Source organism: Micropterus salmoides, unplaced genomic scaffold (assembly GCF_014851395.1).
Source record: "Micropterus salmoides isolate LMB-PRFRI ecotype aquatic unplaced genomic scaffold, ASM1485139v1 Ms_hic_scaffold_18, whole genome shotgun sequence".
Classification (NCBI taxonomy): Eukaryota; Metazoa; Chordata; class Actinopteri; order Centrarchiformes; family Centrarchidae; genus Micropterus; species Micropterus salmoides.
In genome coordinates, this window is record NW_024040928.1 from 3921835 (window position 1) to 3941771 (window position 19937).

The 19937-nt window shown below is 40.7% G+C and overlaps 1 protein-coding gene across 1 annotated transcript in view; it reads left to right on the plus strand.

Moving 5' to 3' along the window:
- The first annotated feature begins 7573 nt into the window (after positions 1-7573).
- cdk19 (cyclin-dependent kinase 19) overlaps positions 7574-19937 on the plus strand; it is a 66898-nt gene continuing 54534 nt past the window's right edge. Inside the window, exons 1-2 of the mRNA XM_038726718.1 lie at positions 7574-8164; positions 15016-15091. Coding sequence (XP_038582646.1) covers positions 8037-8164; positions 15016-15091 — 204 coding nt within the window. The 5' untranslated portion in view covers positions 7574-8036. The remainder of the gene's footprint in view (positions 8165-15015; positions 15092-19937) is intronic.

Consider the following 19937-nt stretch of genomic DNA (forward strand, 5'->3'; position numbering starts at 1 on the left):
ATGAACATACTTGCTAACCCTCCTGATTTTCCTGGGAGACTTTGTCCTCTCCTGGTTTCCTCCCGTGGTCAGAATCCTGATTTTCCATATTTCTCCCAATTTATGACCGATGTTCACAACCTGCTGCTGGCACTGTACAGTGCATATCAAGGCCAGTTTTTACTTCTGTGTGGAGTCCACGCCCATAGTCACGCGTTGAGCATTTAAACTTACGTGTTGGCATCGCTCTACAATTACAGCTGGTAGGCGGAGGGGTTTCTTTGTTGCACTGTGCCCTCCGCTAACTGGAATGAGGATAAAACGATAATCATGCAGCTCTTTTAGACTTTCCAAATGTCATTGGACAGAATGGATTAAATTCTGAAGGAAGGAGTCATTTCGCAGGGGTTGTGACGCTCAAAAAAAATATTTAACCACTATTTCACAGCCGTTTCTTTCTGAATGCAAGTTTGTGGTTTGGACACCATTAGAATGGCACAGAGCACTTCCTGGGGGCTTGGAGGAAATGTGATGCGTAGTTATAGTTGGTAGGTTGGAAATTAAACTAGACGGGACGTAAATAAATGTGAGCTGAACAAGAATCTAACACAGCTTCCTGTCCAACAAATTTATCTTGCTCCTCTTTCAAATGTGCAACGTTAGTGTGAAATCTCAAAGTTGCAAAAGGTCCTCATTGTAGATGGACTTGTATTAGATGCATTCAAGAGCAGCGTTTCCTCTCGGGCACTGTATCGTAGATCGCCTGTTTAAGAGCCAGGTGGTGGGTGAAAAATGGTTTCTCATTTCTTTGAAAAGAGTGTTGGTAAAGGGATAAACTAGATGTGAATATGCTGTATTAACAGCAGCAGGGTTTGGTTATAGTTTCTGTTTGGCAGGCCCACATAATACAGACACCATTTTCCTTTCAAGTTCATCAGTAGTACTGCATAATTTATTTATTTTATTTAACCTTTATGTAGTTTTAAACATTTGAGTCTTATTTATCAATACTTTAGTATATTGTTGTACTTTTGTTTAGTGTACAATTAACAATAAAAGTATATGTTTAAACTGCATTACGTCATGTTATCTTGATGAGGTCTAAATGCATTGTTAAAAACAAAGATTAACCCTATGTTTCCGAAAAGAGATTATATTGCAACTACAGAGAACATTTTTGATTTCTGTCTACATAAGTTATTTAAACATGTGAAAATAAATACTAGGTTCCTAGCTATGTTTGTTCCACCTTCATAGATGTGACGTTACTGTATTACATGAGAAAGTTATGTTTGGTTTCTACTCCAGCATGCCCCTTATTAGCTGCTGCAGTGCGGGATGAATAATAAGCCAGTTTCTCAACATGTTCTTATTCCTAATCATACAATTAATTTGATGAAATGCATAGTGGAGCGAGGCTGGCCCGCTGAAGGCACAGCTTCAGTCCAAAATAGTGGCAGCGCTATCTAGCGGCAGTTGTCAAGTAAAAGCATGAAGGTTTTGCCTCTTTGCTTCTAAACTCTTTGGCGTCGCCATGTTTCTTTTTGTCAAGCTTGTCCAAACTAGGAACAGTAACAGAGCTAGGTGAAACTTGAAAGCTAGGACTTCCAGGAGTCCACAAACACAACAGTTGACATAGAAGCAAAGCAGCAAATGCTGAATTAACAGATTACCATTGTTCTGAGACGCTGGGTGTCATGTAATCAGTGTACTCCATCTGTCATGAATGTTGACTACCTACTTCAGTGAGTGTGCGCATGTGTTATTATTATGATGTGCCTCAGCGATCAGAGGCCTACATTAACTTACCAACAGACCTCATACAGATGATTAGGAGACAACACTATGTCAAGTGTCAAACATCTTTTACATATATGTATGTATGTATGGGATAAACACCCACACTGTTCATCACCAGAGCTGCACATGTCGGTTGTTGTGGTCTCCAAATTTAATTTGCTCCCCACAGAGAATAAGATAACCATGTCACGTTGCAGGCTAAAGGTGAACAGGCTAGCTTCATAGTCCTGCCCCATTTTACTTCTTGACCATGGCCACCATATTTAGACATAAAAGTGAACGGGAGTATTGCGTGTGCATCAACACTGAGCCCTTTTCATTACCTGTATGTTGTGTTGCTGTAAGGATGTGTATTATACACGCAGGGGTTATTTGATAGCGAATATAGATGGGAAAGGTTTACCTCCTGCTTCTGTTTGTGACAACGGTAAGGCATGCAGCCTCGTTTCTTGTTTATCGCATTATCAGCTTCACTGGCCAAGTACAGTATGTTACACATACAAAAGGAATTCGACTCCGGTTTCAAGTTGCTCTCAATCTTACTACAAAGAACAATTTACAGGAAGGTAGAAATGGACAACAAAGCTGAGTAAAAATAGGTTGTCATGGCATTGGCGGCGCAAGTAGATGCGGCCACCAGCAGCTTCGTTAAACTTTGCAATTTATTTTACTAGAACCCCTCAGGGCTATGTTCACTGCCCCCTCCTGTTCACACTGTACACTCATGACATGGAGAGAACTGTTTGCGGATGACACCACCATCACCAGCCGGATTTCAAACAATGATGAGACAAGTCCATACAAGTAGGTGAAAATGGGTCCATCCACTTATCTAGTGGGTGGTTATGTACAGTATATACAGGGTTCAAGATTCACTGATGGATTATATGTACATTAGTGTATTTTAAACTATAAATATAGTTTGTAGCTAAGAGGATGTCTAAGTGTTACACGGTTATTAACCCTATATGGCTGACAATGGTTCATCTGAGGGATGGTGTGAGGAAAGAATGGTTCTTATGTCTGGAAGTTCTGGAGTACAGCGCTGTAGAGCCTACCAGAGTTGTGGTAGTTGTGTCCAGGTTGCGATGGGTCTGCAGTGATGTTTCCTAATTCTGGAGCTGTACCTCTACTGGTTGCAGTGCGTTTACATGAAAGTTAACCAAGCTTAAACCCTGATGCAGCCATTCTACGTAAAACTGGCATTTCTCCTTTCTGCCTTTGATATTTAATACGATGTGAAATAGCAGAAACAGGCGGGCCACTTTATACAAACAGAGATAAGCTCCACAGGTATGACTTGCCCAGTTAAAATATTATGCGTCGTCACCCCCAACCTCCACATAAGGGCATAGCTGTCGCAACATGCCAGCTTCCCAGAGTCATAGCAGAGGAACAGCGTTACTGGAGACCTGGGTCAGCTCTCGTTTCAGTGTGAAATGGACACCAGAGGCTATTTGTGGTTGCTCGGCAGCATCAGATTTTCCTAAAAGAAAGTAGATGCCAGGAAAGGACCCGATTACACTGCCAGCAAGTAGTTTACAGAGTTTTAATCCTTGCCCAAGACAGGGACACGTGGTGTACCAAGATGACACAGGTTCCAAGAATTCTGGCTACTTTAGATGAAAATTTAAGACTGGAGAGCTAAAACGACAGAACATAAAAATGATCAGACAGCTACATTCACAAGACGTCATAACTAACATTTAGCTGCGGAGTCATGAGGGCCACATTTTGAAGTGTGTATAATTGATCATGATTTTAACTGGTCCTCAGGACTAGTTGCTTGACAATCACTAGAAGCAGACTGCTGTTGACCCCCGAGGAAGGACAGCAGAGGTAAAGTGAGCGAGCTCCACATTTGTGAATCATAGGCCCTTTGAGATCCCTCTGAGCGGTTAATCTGCCGCCAGGCTTTAAATTAATGCTAGTCCTCCTTGACCTGACCGGCCACACACACACACACTTCTTAAAACAGACCTCTCTAAAATCGACGTAATGGCCAGGAAAGTCACTTATCCTGAAGGCAGAATTATTCTTGAACTCTGTGTCAAGCAGTTTAACACCCCCCCCCCCCCCCCCCCCCCCACACACACAAAAAAGTTAAACCCCAAACAATGTAGAAGAACAGAAAATGCAAGTAAAAACAGGAAAGAAGGACGTGCTGCTGGCTGGTTATTCTGTGGAATTGACTAACACCTCTAGTTGCTCTACTCCCACACTGAAGAGTCAACACCTGTCTGGTGGGAATTGTATTCAGCACCAGATAGCGACATAACTCTGTCATCTTGAACTATAAATGTATGACTGACTCCCTTTCCTCAGCCTTGAGGCACACTAACATTTATTTGGTGTTGTTGACTAGGGGCTTAGGTCAACAACCATTCACATCCAATTCGCTGAATGTCCCATCACTCAGACATTCCACGTTCTTTGAATGCAGCGCCTCTAAGCAAATCACAGTAGGAGACCCGCTAACCAATCAGAGGAGCTGGGAGGAGAGATCCTCCATGGCTGCAAACGTGACCGGAACAAGGACTGCAGGCAATGCTAGTCGAACCTACAGATCTTGGGGCTGCCGTGCAATATGTGACATAACATAAATTAAATAAGCAGCTCCGGGTCAGTCATGAGATCTCATACCAAAACATTCTGATGGCTGAAATTTAACGGCATTTGAGGTCCGGTCTTACTGGCAACCAAAGCTTCAACCCTCCTATCTTCATTGCAAAACTAATCCCATGTGGTTGACCAGAAACTGAAATTTGAAGGATCTGTGACTTTTACGTCAGTGTGTGTCCGTGTTGGTCGCTGCAACAGAGGAAACACGCGGTGACGACAGGCGACCACATGCTTGACACCTTCGGCGAGGCCCGCTCGTTGAATGACGCAGAGAGAAAAAAAAACCCTCCTAATTTACAGCCATACAAACCCTCAATGTCATTTTATTAAACCCGGTTTGGTTTACGTAAAGCATGTAGCTTAACTTAGTACATTTAAGCACTCCGATATAACGTTAAAGTTGCTATAACGTTTGTCAAACGGAGTCCCGACATCGATGCTGGGGGAATAAAAACGCGTGCGCACCGATCGGGTGGGGGAAGAAAAAAAAAAAATGTATTAAGCCCGCCTAATGTTAGCATTAAAGTGAGCGGATAAACGTTGGTGAAATGAAAGACGGTTTAAAATAACGACAGACATATTTAAGTCGTATCACGAGTCAGTAAACAGCAGGAGACAGCGAACAGTATTTTAATGTTTTCTCCCAGGAACAAACGTCTGCTAAGTTAAGGTTCGCCAGCTAGAAACGGGCTGCCAACTTGCTGTCAAGACAGCTATATTATAGAACTGATCTATCCCTCACAAAAACAAGAGAGGGAACACATCGATATACTAAAATGTTTACTGCCATAAATGTCCTCGATGAAGAATGAATGACTCAGCTTGGAAGTGGCACTGTTAAAAGGGGGAGGTGGCCATTTTCCAGTGACGGTGTTAGCTAGCTTACTAGTAACGTTAAGTTAGTGGGCTTTAGTGTGAAATTGACTCGCTTCCTACTCCTGTCTAGCTAACTAAGGACAAAGGCCTCTATAAAACGTCTCTACTAATGATTACAGAGAGTATACTACCACTGGACAACAAGATTTCGCCACATTTAAGTTAACTGGTAACATGTCACGGACTGGGGGAATGAAACCAAGCATATGGCCGGTGTTTCAGCCAACATTTCCATATGCTCCAGAGGACGGACAAACCTTGGGATGGTACGGAGGTCCCCGGTTCCTTTGGTCTCATCCTGCCGAGAGAACCACACCTCCAACAGCTTCTCTGTCCCCTCGAAGAAATGTGCACCGTTATCTTCCATCATGAGACAACAGACACCCAACAAAAAATATAAAACGTCGGTTGTAACGTTTACAGCTTAATGAAACCTTCCTCGATCCGTTATAATTTATTGAGGTACAGTCCTTTAAGCAATCCGGGTGTTGATTTTCTTGAGTTACCGTCTTCCCTTTTGCAGAGAATACCGTTAGCGAGTGCTAGCTAATATCGCCGGCCATACTGTGTAGAGCACTGAATGGAGATGGCGCGGTGCTTTTATATGCTAGCCACAGTTACGTCACTCTCAACTTTAGCCAATCAGATTGTAGGGCTCTGGCTTGTGCTATGCGGTTGGTTCAGGGACCTATCAATCATTGTAAAAACAGGGGTTTCCTCACGTGACGTTATATTTTTACAGCCAACACATAGCGTGCCGTGGTCCTGTACAAAATTATTAAAAACCATAGAATGTAGTTAAAAACTACAGTACATTTTATTTCGCATTGCCTGCCTGCCTCAAGCAATTTCAGAGTTGGCTCTAAAAAAAAAAAAAACACAACGCAAAGGCGGTGCTGAAAAGTTGAGGAAGAAAAAAAGAGGTCTATTGGCAGGTGCAGCACAGTGCCTCTTTATTACAGACTTTTCTTTTGTGCTGCTGTTACTTAAAGACAGCAGTGATGATTCCTGCAGCTTGGGTGGGTAGTAGCCTAACTTGTTAAAAGCAACGCAAATTTGTAAAATAAAATAACAAAATTGTTGGTCACTTTTCACGTTCCTTTATTATAACTATATTTTTACTCTTCACTCCAGTAGTTTCTTTGGGCCAGTAGCCTAATCTACTTTTAATTTCGATGGAAATCAACCTGTTTCTTTTTTCCAGTTAACATGGTTGCTATTTGTTTTATAGCGATTACTGTCGTCCAAACAGAATGTCACAGGTGTAACTAATATTGGCTTTCACTCAGCTGTTCTTTAGGCTATTCGGCAAACAATCATTATTGGGATGAATAGAGAGAGAGTGTACAACAGACTCTAAACCTTCTCTTACGTTGTTTAATATCCATTCTGTGTTGCATGCATAACTTTCCCTAAAGGTGACAAACATTAGGGACATACCTGAAATGCCCTCTTTTGGTAATGAAAGTGCTGCAGTTCCACATTCCTCTTATGACTTTAGGGGGAAGTTCTATAGCCGAATGGTTATTTTATGCAACCACTCAAGGCGCTTTTACACTACATAAAATTGACCATTCACACACATTCATACACTGAATTGAACTGGGGGATTGAACCACCAATCTTTTGATTAACGGGCAACCCGCTCTACATCCTGAGGCACAGCTACCCCATTTTATAGTCACATAACAATGTTACAAAGAGGACATAATCAGAACGTTCTCATATGGCAGGCCCCGAACCCCCCTAGCATTTCAGCGTCCCCCCCAGGTTCAAAGTCGCTCCTACACCCCTGCATTTTAGACTTAGGCTACATTATAATAGTATGACAGTAAATTATGTTAATCTGCGACCCTATTTTAAAATGTGGTTATATTTTATCTATGTATCACATAAACATTGCAATTTAGAGCTCCAATATGCTTAGGCAAATTTCTATGTGAACTAAGTGCTTCTGTTCATATGGATTACATGTCTGTACATTAAATTCTCGCTACAAACAATCGTAATAATGCATTCATTTATTGTTCTTACACAAACAACTACACAATGTTGACTCAAAAAATGAATTAACTGCAGTTAAAGGACTGCATTTTATAAACATTACATTGTACATTATAACTGCACAAGTCAATAAGTAACTGCATTTAGCAACCATTAAAATAATGACATAGCAAGCATTTGATTTAGATCCTGCGTTGGAAATTACTGTAGTAATAATAATAATAATAATAATAATAATGTGTTGTTTTGACCTTATCTGAAAATAAACTAATTCATTAATTTCTATTTTCTGTAAAGACCTAATTTAGCCTTTTTTTGCACTACCTTAATAATAATTGGCATATATGCTATGTAATTAACAGCTCAGTGATATAAAAAAAAGAATGTATAAAGACTAAAAAAAAAAGGTGTTTATACACTGGACCATGAAATCCAAACCACCGATGCCTGCATGTTTGAAGAGCGTTCATGAGTACGCGAAGTGCAACAAACCGCAGAGAGAAACGCGGGTTGTAGTTTCCAATATCACCGTTTGCCAGCTTGCGAACTGCGGCGCCTGCTCAGAAGAACTACCTTACCCAGAGAGCCCTGCGCGCCAATTAGAAACGTCAACGAGCCAGTGAACATTAAGCGGAGCAGACCAAAATCCCAAACAAGGAAATGGTGGGGGAATAAAACGACCAGATTATTTAATTAATGCATGTAATAATTAATATTTTATTTTATTGTAAATTAAGACGTATTTATGGGTTAAAATGGATTACGACTTCAAAACAAAGCTGGCGGCCGAGAGGGAGAGAGTAGAAGATCTGTTCGAATATGAAGGTTGCAAAGTGGGTCGAGGCACCTACGGGCACGTTTATAAAGCTAAGCGCAAAGACGGGTAAGATAACCGTGAATGTTATTGTTTCTACTGACTGAAAGCTGACTGCAGGGTGCATTTTGTGGACACACACCTCGGTTATGTGTTGAACGGGGCATTAGATTTGAACCTCCCCGTTGCGATAACCCGTGTCTCTGTGTTTTTGTTTTCATGTAACGCACTCACTCACTCATCAACGGTCCCCCTCCTCCCTTTCCTCCTCCTCTTCGCCAACCCCCCGAAAAACAACACGGTAAAGCAGCGGTTATTTTTTTGACAAGTCTCGTCTTTACGGCGGCAACGAAGAGGACTTGTTCTGAACGTACCGTTTGTAAACGCACTGGAGAGCGCTGGGATCGTCATTCAACGTGATAGTGACATTTCAGCGTCTTTTCTCGGCCCAGCTGCTCCCTCCTCCCATTTTTAACATTATGCGCTGCCAAACTTTTTTTTAGACTGGCAGTTGAATGTAATCTGTTTGCTATTACTCTTTACATTGATACTGTCAAGCATGTGGCAGTGCAATGCACGTGTGAATAAAATGTATAACAGGGACAGGAAGATGGACAAATATGCTGTCACATTTCTGTTGTAGCAGGGTGCCTATTTTTGCCAGAATTGGCACAGACCCTGTTGACAAAAATACTCGTCATTTTATTTTAATAGTGAAATTTGTTTTATTCTAAAATGTGTAAGATCACCAAAGTTAGGTTAATCACTCTGAGCTGAAAGGTTGGAAAGTAAATTGAATGCAAGAAGTGCTCTAGTGCATGGCTACTTGTTTTCTATTCTTCCTTTCATAATTTAAATTGTATATCTTAGTTGTTGTTTTTTTTGGCTGCTTGTAAAACAAAGCAAGAGGTATGAAGCAGTGATGTATTGATCCCACATTCTATATCAACATTAGTGCCTCTAATGACCTCATTACAGGGATCAGGTATGTGACCAATCCACATGAAATACTTTGTCATTGATATAACATTTTAATAATACAGTATATCACTGTTGATATGGCATTGCAATATTTCAATTTAATAACCTTCAAAAACAACATTTGCACGCCTCAAAAGAATGTTACAGAGATCAGGTATGAGGCAGATGTGACTGCAGATGACCAGATGTGATTGTTTCACATTCAGTAGTGTGCCTTAGTAAATGTTTTTTATAAAATTGCAATAATACAGCAAGTCATTGTTGAGATAAAATTGTAATAACACAATTTGATAAATCCTCTAGAATATATAATAGAAATTTGCACAAGCCTTAGGGACTGTTGCAGGGGTCTGGTATTAGCTAGATGTGACAGATGTGACCAGATGCGATTAAAGTTACAACCATGAAGGTTGTGACTCACTGAGAAGTAAAGCCCAGTCAAGGCTGCCTGCAGTGTCTTATTGTATTCACTAGGCTAGATGATAAAGATTTGAGGTGAGGTCAAAAGGGTGATGCAGGTCAATGGCAGTCATTTCTGCAGCAGTAACACAGGAGAGCTTATTTAATGCTGTGAGGTAATAACCTCTTTTAAGGTTTTATAGATTTTGTTCAGGGGATACACTGTATATAGCGTACCTAAGGGCTTTCTTAAAAAATACTGATCAAATTACTGAAGAAATACAGTGGCTAAAATATTCAGATGAAGGAAGAGGTTAAGCGTGCTTCAACTGGCTCACAAGCAATCAGGCCAGTCTGGTGCTCTCAGAGCAGGCCAAATCTTATATCAAGTGGAGACTTAAGAGAAAAGATCAAGAGTGTACTGAAGCACAGGGACTTGAGTAGGTAACATTGGAGAAACTAGCAAGCGACCATCAGGCCTCCCTCCCTCCCCAAAACTCATGTTCACTTCCAGTGAGTGCACGGGCAGAATGCACGCAGGTAGACAGGCGGGTAGGCCAGCCATTCATTTTCATGCAGGTGTACTTTTTAGAAGTACTTTATAATGTGGTCATTTTTGTTGTTGTTGTTTTTGTATATGTATTACCAGAAAATGTATAAAATAGCAGTGAACTGTAATCCCATATGGGGCTGGCCAAATATTTGGCATGATAATAAAATAAAAACTAAACTATACTTTTCTAAAAATAAAGTGCTAATACACACCGGAGTGCTCTACTCCTTCATGTTTTGTACCCGGGCTATTGTGGGTATTAATTTGTGACAAGAATAGCCCGGTGCATTGGTGGTGTTATGTTGTCTTATAAAATAATTTAAAGGACAGGTGCAACTGATGACATTAACAATGGCTCAGTTCTGACTAACTAACTGCAGTGCAGAGTTACTCGTTACACCTGTACTGCCATAACAAATCCAAATCCAAGTGAACCAAGCAGTGTAGCGTTGTTTTTATTTCAGCTCCACAATCCATCAAGAGAATTTTAAGTGACTATGTCAGTATGTCACCTCTAAGAGTTGTGCATACAGTGAGGAAAATAAGTATTTGAACACCCTGCTATTTTGCAAGTTCTCCCACTTAGAAATCATGGAGGGGTCTGAAATTGTCATCGTAGGTGCATGTCCACTGTGAGAGACATAATCTAAAAAAAAATATTCCAGAAATCACAATGTATGATTTTTTAACTATTTGTATGATACAGCTGCAAATAAGTATTTGAATATTTGGTACAGTAGCCTTTGTTTGCAATTACAGAGGTCAAACGTTTCCTGTAGTTTTTCACCAGGTTTGCACACACTGCAGGAGGGATTTTGGCCCACTCCTCTACACAGATCTTCTCTAGATCAGTCAGGTTTCTGGGCTGTCGCTGAGAAACACAGAGTTTGAGCTCCCTCCAAAGATTCTCTATTGGGTTTAGGTCTGGAGACTGGCTAGGCCACGCCAGAACCTTGATATGCTTCTTACAGAGAAACTCCTTGGTTATCCTGGCTGTGTGCTTCGGGTCATTGTCATGTTGGAAGACCCGGCCTCGACCCATCTTCAATGCTCCAACTGAGGGAAGGAGGTTGTTCCCCAAAATCTCGCAATACATGGCCCCGGTCATCCTCTCCTTAATACAGTGCAGTCGCCCTGTCCCATGTGCAGAAAAACACCCCCAAAGCATGATGCTACCACCCCCATGCTTCACAGTAGGGATGGTGTTCTTGGGATGGTGCTCATCATTCTTCTTCCTCCAAACACGGTTAGTGGAATTATGACCAAAAAGTTCTATTTTGGTCTCATCTGACCACATGACTTTCTCCCATGACTCCTCAGGATCATCCAAATGGTCATTGGCAAACTGAAGACGGGCCTTGACATGTGCTGGTTTAAGCAGGGGAACCTTCCGTGCCATGCGTGATTTCAAACCATGACGTCTTAGTGTATTACCAACAGTAACCTTGGAAACGGTGGTCCCAGCTCTTTTCAGGTCATTGACCAGCTCCTCCCGTGTAGTTCCGGGCTGATTTCTCACCTTTCTTAGGATCATTGAGACCCCACGAGGTGAGATCTTGCATGGAGCCCCAGTCCGAGGGAGATTGACAGTCATGTTTAGCTTCTTCCATGTTCTAATAATTGCTCCAACAGTGGACCTTTTTTCACCAAGCTGCTTGGCAATTTCCCGTAGCCCTTTCCAGCCTTGTGGAGGTGTACAATTTTGTCTCTAGTGTCTTTGGACAGCTCTTTGGTCTTGGCCATGTTAGTAGTTGGATTCTTACTGATTGTATGGGGTGGACAGGTGTCTTTATGCAGCTAACGACCTCAAACAGGTGCATCTAATTTAGGATAATAAATGGAGTGGAGGTGGACATTTTGAAGGCAGACTAACAGGTCTTTGAGAGTCAGAATTCTAGCTGATAGACAGGTGTTCAAATACTTATTTGCAGCTGGATACAAATATACAAATAAATAGTTTAAAAATCATACATTGTGATTTCTGGATTTTTTTTTTAGATTATGTCTCTCACAGTGGACATGAACCTACGATGACAATTTCAGACCCCTCCATGATTTCTAAGTGGGAGAACTTGCAAAATAGCAGGGTGTTCAAATACTTATTTTCCTCACTGTATGTGTTCATGTACATCTCTTCACAATAGGAAAGCAGGATTTACTCCAACTGCATCCTGACTGACAGCTAAATTGCTTCACCAAAATACTGGGATACAATACTACAGCATGTAATATGTAATACTGTGGTTTTTCTGTCTTTGGAAACATAAACTATACAACTATAAGTGGAATCTGGAGAGTTGTGTCAGTCAGCCTGCACTCTAGCCTGGATTGTATTCTGAGAGGCCGGCAGGCAAGGCCCTGGGGATGGAGGGCATCACATGTTCCTAGTGAACTTAACCTGTAAGGGTTATTGAAGTGGAAACTGAAAGGCAGCAAACTACTTTCTGTCTGCAGTGCAAACTTTTCTGGAAATGAATAATCCTAATTTCTTTGCAGAACAATCTGAGATACCACACATTTCTAATGTGTCTCACACCTTAGGGGAGATGCCGCTTTAGCAAGTTTATCCAAGCTGGCAGGAAAAAGGGAAGTATAGGTGTGACAATGTATTTGCAGTGTTTCAGGCAAGTAGGTGGGCAATCTCCATGTGCATACAATCTGGAATTGTGTCAATGTAGGAGCCAGGATGACAGCAGTGTGGCCGAAACCACCAGGGTGTGCATCTCTCTGCTGCAGAAATGAACATGGTAACTTCAGCCAGTATAGTATACTGTAAGCTACGCTATCATAGTTGCACTTTTATCAGGAGAGTAGTTGTTATCTGAAAAAAACAAAACAGTGACATGCGGGTTCAAAGATGTATTTTTCCTTTTTTGTGTGTTGGAAACAAACAATACTGTGCCTCCACAGTGTTCCACATTTGGAGAGAGACATGATGGGACTGTGTGCAAGCCGCTGTGGTGTAATGGCAGAGGCCTGTGCTGGCATTGCTGGCACACACTAACCAGCAATACAGTGCAGTGTCCTGTTGGATCTATGAGCAGCTGTTCCGGCATGTTTACTTGGCATCGGGGGCACTCAGAGAGCAAGAGAGAGAGGTCTCTGATTGGCCGTTTATCGTTGGTAATCAGTGATTTCAGGCTGAAAATGCAAAAGCAAAATAAGCAAAACTTTACAGTGCTAGATGAGACATTTTCTGGGCTTATGTTTAGATTCACAGCGACATGAAAATGGTTGGTTTGTTATTAATCTCTCTTTTTGGGAGTGATTTCCTGTCTGTTGTTATCTTTGCAATGTGTTCATAAGCTGGAACAATTAGTTGACTAATTGATTAGTTGATGGTCAGAAAATTAATGGGTAACTGTTTTGATGATCCATTAAATAATTTCTCAAGCATACGTTACATTTCCTGGCTGCAGACTCAAATGTGAGGAGTTGCTTGTTTTATATTATTGGATACAAATACTTTTTGGAATTGGAGTGGACTGTGGGTTCAACAAAACAAGCAGTCTGAAGATGTCTCCCAGGGCTTCAGGAAATTTTGATGGCTATATTTTATACATTTTAAAGGCCAAACACTTAATTTGTGAGTTAGTAGTAGTTGTAAGTGCGGTGGAATTTATTTCAAATGCAACTTTAACAGAAAACATGAGGTAAAGCAGCCGTCAGACTTTTTCAGCATTAGTTTGTTTTTTATTTACGTGTCAGGGCTTTAAGAGAGCAAAGCTCCTTTTCTCTGCAAACTTAAAAATGCCAATTCAAATACCTGGAGGATTATATGGAGGAGCTGTCCATTGACTGAAGGAAACTAGTGATATTTGATGTTAAGTCTGAATGAAGAAAAAACTAAAAGGCTAAAACTTATGAACACATATTCATCTTTAGATGTCATGTTCTGTGGTTTTCTTTTCACTTTTTCATCTGCTTTTGTGTAACAGAGTAGTGCATTAATTGTTTTATTGTGAATTGACTAAATGTATACGAGGAAATTCTGTTCACAGACCAAACGATTAAATGTAATGTGCTGTTTTGAGCATCTGTGGAGCTCAATTAGTATTAGAGATGTATGACTGAGTGCTCCAGTTAATCCATGTCCAGCTCCAATGCAAATTAGGCTGAAGTGTGTTTGATCTTAGGACCAGGAGGGCCTGTTTGATCTGTGCAATTGCTCACTGAATTAGATTATTATTGGATGCTGTCCACAGATTATGTCTACATTTTAATCATGCCTCTTTGCACTGTTTTAAATAGAATATGTTTCCTTTTAGTGCTCATTTTGTCCACTGCTGTCTGCTCAGGTTGGTTCATACACTGGAACACTGTATATCTTCATAATCAATGTCTGCTGAACGAAGCTCTGCCCTGCAGTCTCACATTTCACTTATTAACAGGTTTTCATGCACTGGAAATCCTACCCTGCAAATGCCAGAAAGTGAAAACGAATAACAGACACGCAAATAGGCGATATGTGAACGCTTCAAGCTACACAAGATCTACTTTCCAGCCATGGCTAACCATTTTGATGAGGCTCTAGCTAAACATGTCTGCATACGCTTGTTGAGAACAGGGTCGCGTGTTGGTGTGTTCTTATTTGCACTCACGTACTTGCATGGAACGTATTTGTGCCCTTAGCTGGTGGATAGTTTCAATCCTGAGCATCTGTCTTTGCATCAAGGGTGATATTCATGCAGGGCAGTTATCCAGACCCGGGGGAGAGCAGCACTCCTGCAGTGAATGGACGGCTCTTTGCTGCCAAAGGCCATCTCTAATGACATGGATTCCTCAGAGACAGTCGAAACCTTACAGGCTTTTTTATGCCCTCTGCAGTAATTCTCTGCTTCCCAAAACACCTCCTGCTTTAATACCAAAACCCAAAAGGCCAAAATAGGAGTCGGAGTTCCTGAGGTTGATGTTGCGAAGGCCGCTGGTTCACAAAATATTTGCCATTTTCTAATGGTAGTCCCATTTTCTCTTTTTATCTCTACAGGAATGATGAGAAGGAGTATGCACTTAAACAAATAGAAGGCACTGGAATATCGATGTCTGCCTGCAGGGAAATCGCTGTAAGTTGCAGCCTTTTTTATTCAGCCTGTTTGTTTCTGAGGCCTTAGATCAGTGTTCCATTTGAAAGGAAACATTTTGCGAAGTATGCTGTGTTGCTTTCTTTCTGAGATTGAGATGAGCAGATAGATATCTATTTCATGTCAGTGCTTTGAGTCCTGAGCTGGAGTCAAGATGTTGTTAGCATAGCTTAGCATAAAGACTGGAAACTGGGGAAACTGGTTGTGTCCAAGGTGAACAAATGAACAGATTAACATGTAGCATGACAACTTGTGGCTTTGTTGTTGTTAGTGGTCTCTTGTTTGTCAAGCAAGTGGCATCATTATATCAGAAAGAAAGCAAATTAGCATATTTATTTGTAAAAGAAAACAAAATGTCAACAGTTCCTTTAGCATTTTGAAGGTTTATATTGTGACTACCTGCTGTATTTACCCATTTCACTGATAATTACTGTTAGTTTTGGTAGTGAGAATAAAATTCATGCTATTTTAATTTGTTAACTGACATCCTCTCAGGAAAACATTCAATTTAGAAAATGTAGCTCTCACTTGTGGGCTAAGTGGGCTTCCTTGCACCATTATCCTTTAATGGAACTACTGGATCTTGGTATTTCCTTGCATTTAATTGCTCAGTATTGTATAAAGGAATCTTAAAAACTCTACTTTCCATTGACTGTCTGTGCATGGTGGACCTGCAGATCAGGACGCTGAGTGCTGTTATGGAATTCAGCGTTAAGCTGGTGAATAAACAAAGAGACAGTTATAGCTTCACGCTTAATTATTCTCTAAATCAACCATGTTAAACTCTCAAGATCCTGCTTGTAATGTGGAGATGCTACTTTTAGAAATAGCACATACAAGAAGAATAAGGCTGCATGATTAATCTAATCGCAATCGCGATGTCTTCATGTGCGATTACATAACCGCAAAAAGTGTGCGATTTAATAAAACAGACAGAAGAACACGGGGACAAGATAGGGAAGGATTGGGTTTGGCTCGCTGGACATATAACGTTGGCTGTATCGCTGCCTTTTGTTGTTCAACATGTTCACCTTCTCACAGAGCCGACGTGCCTGTCAGTCACTTTACATCAGCCAACCAATCGCAGCCTGGAAGGGGCGGGACATTAAAAAAAGTTTGACGTGCTACAGCAGATTATTAAATGTTGAACAATATGATTACTGACAAGTTAGTACTTAGCATTAATACATTAGAGACCAATGTAGAGCCTTTTCCTGCACAAGGATTAAATAAATAAAAACAACCCACAGAAATGAAACAGCTGGAACTGGACATAATATTCAGCTAGTGGTAAAATAGTATACTAATATATGAAAAGCTAATGAATGTACAGTTCCTCCTGCAGGTTGTGGATAGAGACTCTGCATGAGACAGATGTTCATTGAGCCGGTGCCAGCGTGCCAATATTTGCCACTTCTGGCTGCCTCCTCCGTAGAGCAACACGCTCCCCTTGTTCTGTTTTACTAGTTATTGTTATACATATTGTTTAACTTTGTTGAGAAATACACATTTCAAAATGTCAGTATTTCGTGCATTCCTTGATAATTAAGCAAGTAGACTCATAGCATCATTTGTTCAAAAAAAGCGAATCACAATCGCAAATCGCAGTATGACTTTTTCTCCAAATCGTGCAGCTCTAAAGAAGCACGACGAGAATGATAAGAAACTCTTTCTCTTCTCAGAGGGAGTGTTGGGATTGCTTCATCTGATTTATGTCATTCTCATGTTTTAGATGTGAAAACCTTTTGTAATATCAACCTCAGTGCCATCTCGTCATGTCATATACATTCAAACAAACGTCCTCTCAGATACTGCAAATAGAGAAAATATGTGGTCCCCTTGACAGGCCCATGGGCCTATGTAAGGATCTCTGGTATCTAGTATAACTGGTACACCTGGTGGGACGCTATGGGCCATATGATTCTGACACTGTCAGTTACAGTGTAAACAGCCCCAGCAATACTGAGCTAACTTGTTGCAGTTTAACTTATAGGAATATTCTCATGACCTCGAGCTACACTGCACAAATACATTTCACCCTTAGTTGTACTATTCTACAGATGGCCAGATGTTCCTCTTTGTTAAGTCATACTTCAAGTGTGTGCGGATGTAGTGGGTGGTGTGTGTGTGTCCTTCTGCTCCACAGTCACTCACTGCACAGAAAAGAGTAGAAAATAACAGCTGTCGTAAAAAAACACATTCCAGAATTCCCCTAAAGCACAATGGCGTGCTTTCAAAATGATTAGAAGTAATGTAAAGTATACACAATTAGTAGTAAACAGACTAAGGTATACAAAGACATGTAGGTATGATCCCTCAAATTCCTGAATCACCAGCATTGCAGCCAACCAGTCAAAAAGGGAACAAGGGTCAGAGACACAGCACAGCTACTGAAAAGCACTGACACCGAGCTGTTACCTCTCAGTGTCTAAAAGTATATTCCCAAGAGAACTAGCATCCTTTATCAAGATACAGTAGCAAAGCAGATCAAGTACTCTGTCGTTCTCTTTCTCCTTGCCTGACAGCAGTATCATCTCAGCATACGCAGTCTGTGCTGTGATTGTGAACTCTCTTAATGCACCACTCTGCATGGTATAGTGTCATTGGGTAAGATACTGAACCCCGAATTGCTCCTGAATGCTGTGCCATCAGTGTGTGAATGAGGTGAATGTGACATGCAGTGGAAATCCCAGGTTCGAGGTCAGTGTCCCGACAATCTAAGGCAGGCTTCGGAAGTCTTATTTTGATCGTCTAAGCTGAGTTAAAAAAACATCAGCATGCAGACAAGCGTTATCACAAAGGGTGCAGACACCTGCTTGTAAAGTACTTAATTTATTTATAGTTCAGTCTCATAGGCCTCAGTACACTTTATAGAAAACAGCATACTTATTTTATAGAAAACTTGTCAGTTGTGAGTTATGTACATCATGCACGTACAGCATGCCTCTCTAATTGCCTATAACATCTCATTTGACAGAAAGAAGCTGGAGAATGCTCTGCCTTTATTCAGCCTTTTGTTTGCTTTAGCAGCTTAACAATGAAAACCAAAATCAAGAGTAGACCTTTTTTCACAGCAGCGCATAAGCGCCACAGGAAGTCATTCCTGCCTGTGGCCATCAAACTTTATAACTCCCCTCTAAGTGTCTGACACACGGACACTTAGACGTTAGTTTTAAACTGGACATTATCATCTGTTTTGTGCAATAACACCTGCTTAAATACTTGCAATACTCTCTGCTGCTACTATTTATCATTATTACTGTTCACCATAACATTTCCTTTAACTATATGAATATTGTACATATCCACACTCCTTTATATTTTTTCTTTATTTTATATTTTTACTCTGATATTTATATATTTCTTTATATACCACTATCTTATTTATATTCCTTTTGTCTTGCAATGTGCGCAACTGTAACACAGAATTTCCCCTTGGGGATCAATAAAGTATTTCTGATTCTGATTGTGATAAACGTATGGTATTATGTATTTAACCAGGGGAGTCCCATTAGGTGAGGTTGAGGACCCTTTAAGATGTCTTTCTTATTTACAGCAGCTAAAATACGTTTGTCATGTACATTTCATTTCATAAGGAATTCAGGCAGAACTGCTGAAGGCTGAAGAGAAGAGAGCTATCATGAGCTATAATTTATAATGTAACTAGCACACAGTTTTCTGCAATGCAGGGAATATGATGCTTTTATTTGGTTTTCAAGTAGTGGTGGTAGTAGTAAAGTTATTTTTGAGCAAGTTAAATGCTCTCACTGCCACAGTATTTGCTTTACAACATAATCTGTAATGCAACCACAGAAGCAATGAGACAATGAAGGTTTTTAAGTCCACAGCTTATGGACAAAAGCAAATGTTGATGGAATGGAAACATTCATTATGTCATATTTCCATAGTTTTACAATAGATAACTGGGTTAAAACCACTTTTTAAAAAAGCATGACTTTGGCACCCTTTGAGTGTAGTATGCCTGATAGAGACGCCTTATCACCAAAGGTGGCCAGTGTCTGACTTACTTGTTGGCTCATTCAATAATACTGCTGACTGCTGACATGGTTTTGACACATCGCAATGTTGATCTGGATGGTGTATGACCAGTCATGTGCAACCTTCCAGACTGTCTGGAATCTTAGGAAGGTACTAATCTCTATAATCTTTATTTCAATCTTTATTTTTTTAATTACAATGTTACTGGGAATTCAGAACAGCCCTGCATTAAAATATTACAAGGGGGAGCTCTGGTGGGGGTGTGTTGTGTCAATTACTGGTAAGGACATGAAATATGATCCAGACAGTCCAGTTTGAGCAATAGGTCAATGAGTTTGAAGATTTATCAGACAGTGCAGTATACTATTTATAACAATGTGAGGAAGGATGTTACATCTTTGGAAAGTTTTAACAGTGGCAATCATTTTATCTTTTGTTGCAGCAATCACAGGGATGACTTAAAGCTGGGACACGTAATGTTGGAGAAACTAGCAAGAGCCAGCTAGATTTTGAAAGTATCAACTGGAAAAATCCTACTCCCTCCCCCCCCGGCCTTCCTTTAAAGCCACTCCCACAAAACACATGTTCAAGCACAGCCAATCATTTAATTCAGACCAAATGAAATGTTTGGCCTTACTTATGGTGCGTTCCATTTGACATGGGAATTCGGATTTTTCGAGTTCAAAGTCCCAAAGTGAATGCCCCCTTAAGTCAGATTTCCGACTTGGAAAGTCAAAAAGATGGCTGCTCCGAGTATCAACAGTTCGTGAAAGCTGTAGTTTATACTGTTTATTAGCCCTTCTGTGTACTTGTGTCTCATAGAAATTTT